Below are 2,421 nucleotides of genomic sequence, written 5' to 3' on the forward strand. Positions count from 1 at the left end.
AGAGTCCTGGCCTGTAGATGAGTGTAAACTGCAGAGTCCTGGCCTGATGATGTTGCTCTTCTGTGCTGGCCCATTCCTTTGAGCATTGGCTGCTTTTTTCCCTAATGTTTAACTGATCACAGTCCTCCTGACACTTAACAGCATACACAATATTACTCTGTTTTTGCCGGGGAACTGGATCTTTAGGGTTCAACCAGCCTTTGCCGTAATGTGTTTTGGGGTTTGAAAGCCACTGGGACATCATGTTTAGAGAATAAACCTCTCAGTTTCTCTGAAATGTCTGCAACATACGGAATAACCACTGGTTTGGGTCTAAGTTAGGGTCTTTATTTTCAGCTGGTTGTTGGCTGGAATCTTGTTTGGGTTTCTTGTCTGCTTTCAGAAAAGCTCAGATAGGATAACCACACTGCTCCATGGCCTGTCTTGTATGTGATTTCTCCTTCTCCCTGCCTCCTGGGTTTGTAGGGACACTGTCTTCTCTGTGGTACAGTGTCCTGATGACTCCTAACTTGTGTTCCAGTAGGTGATGGGAGTCAAAACCCAAATACTGGTCTGTGTGGGCGGGTTTGCAATACACATCAGTTTCCAACTGTCTTCTATCAGAAACTGAGACACCACAGTCCAGGAAAGTCAACCTACCATTTTTTTGCCATTGCCCCATATGTAAAGTAGGTTGACTTCAGGCACAGTTTCAGGAGATGGCACAGTTGTTCTGTAGAAAGAGTCGTTCTGCATACAGAGTAATGTTGTATATGCTGTTAAGTGCCAGGAGGACTGTGACCAGATATAAATTGGGGAAATAAAGAAGCCACTGTTCAAAAGAACGGCACAGGTGAGCAACATCTACAGGCCAGGACTCTGCAGTTTAGACTCATCTACAGGCCAGAGGCCGCATGCATAAAGGAGTGTGAAGCTTTCACACTAAAAGTTGACGTACGGACAAATTTAGAAAAGTGTGCCGCACCAAAAAATTCAGATGTATAAAACTGTGCGTACGCATGTTTTTGCACACCTTTCCTTTATACACCCCAACAAACGTGGAACTAAGCACACCTGAGACTCCTCCCCTGACACACCTCCATCTAAATCTGTAAAATAGATGTAAATGTGTCCAGTGTGTGAGATTCTCCTCATTGTCCTCTCTGTGGGATCAGAAATGATTTTTAGATGCAGGRAAATTATACATTAAATGGAGAATGAGTGAGAAAAGTGGACTTTTTTATGCATTCGCATCGTTTATACATGAGGGCCCAGGACTCTGCAGTTTACACTCATCTACAGGCCAGGACTCTGCAGTTTACACTCATCTACAGGCCAAAGATCACTCTTTCAGGGATGAAGATCTTCTCATCCTTGCTAAAGACAAACGTTGGTTTGAGAGAGGAGTAAAGTCTCTTAGAGGAGAGACAAAATGTTTCATTAAAGAAGAACCTTTCAAGAAGACCTACTTTTTTATTTAATTTTTTTGATAACATTAGTAACATTAGACAAGAAGCTTAAAACTGGAAGCTGCACTTTCAGTTGAAGGAAATTCCCTTGTTCAAATGAAACTATCACCATAATCTAAAAACTTTCAATTTTACTTTAGTTTTTAAATTTTCTTATTCTCCTGAATTCAAGACAGTGTCACACCACTTCCCAGTTCCCTCCAGTCTCACCTGAGTCAAATACAGGTTGATGAGGCTAAATGTGAAGAATTGCAGACACACAGGGAAGCAATAGAGCAGCCAGAAGACCACAACAGGTAGGCGGTTGGCTTCCGTGGCATCGTAGAAGTAAAAGGAGAAGAGTGTGGCACGAAGGGTGGCCCAAAGCAGGCAGAGGAACAGAAAGATGCTCTGGTAGCTCCATCTCTTGTGTTTATAGAAGAAGAGCAGCCATAGCTGTATGTAGACCACCAGGAAGAGAGCTACATATAAACTTGTGAAGAGGATGGTGAAACCCAACTGGACGGAGGGGGCGATGGCTGGACGAAGGGGAGATGGTGGAGGCACGGAGAAGTTGGAAAGAGGAGCAGTTCCAACTGGAACTTCCATCGGAGCAGTCATTGTCACGAAAACACTGCAAAGCTTATCATTTGTGCTTTCACATGGAAGACCTTTAGGAGGAAATGGACAAATTCAGATCCAAATAATCATGAAACAGTAGAAAAAAGTAATCAAATCTGGCATTTTAAACAAAACATGGACAAAGTAAGGCCTGAGAGCCAGAACCTTGGATCATCTCAATCTTAAAATAGAAATAACACAGAAATAACAAAACAAATAACAGCATTTTAATTAATTTTTTTATCACAAGTTGATAATTTAATCCCTAACCAAATAACAAACACACCTCATCAAACTAACACAAAGCTTAAAGGGGCAATATCATATAAAATCAACTTTTTTGAGTTTTAAATCATGTTATAATGTTATACTC

General features: G+C 41.5%; 1 protein-coding gene across 2 annotated transcripts in view; it reads right to left on the reverse strand.

The window, feature by feature from the left end:
- The window catches only part of gpr137 (G protein-coupled receptor 137), a 28,907-nt gene that overhangs the window by 18,261 nt on the left and 8,225 nt on the right, over positions 1 to 2,421 (reverse strand). For both annotated transcript variants that reach the window (XM_014027629.1, XM_014027628.1), the window contains exon 2: positions 1,659 to 2,098. In XM_014027629.1, the coding sequence (XP_013883083.1) occupies positions 1,659 to 2,048 (390 nt within the window). In that variant the 5' untranslated portion in view covers positions 2,049 to 2,098. The remainder of the gene's footprint in view (positions 1 to 1,658; positions 2,099 to 2,421) is intronic.

This window comes from Austrofundulus limnaeus, unplaced genomic scaffold, assembly GCF_001266775.1.
Source record: "Austrofundulus limnaeus strain Quisiro unplaced genomic scaffold, Austrofundulus_limnaeus-1.0 Scaffold666, whole genome shotgun sequence".
NCBI classification, from domain to species: Eukaryota; Metazoa; Chordata; class Actinopteri; order Cyprinodontiformes; family Rivulidae; genus Austrofundulus; species Austrofundulus limnaeus.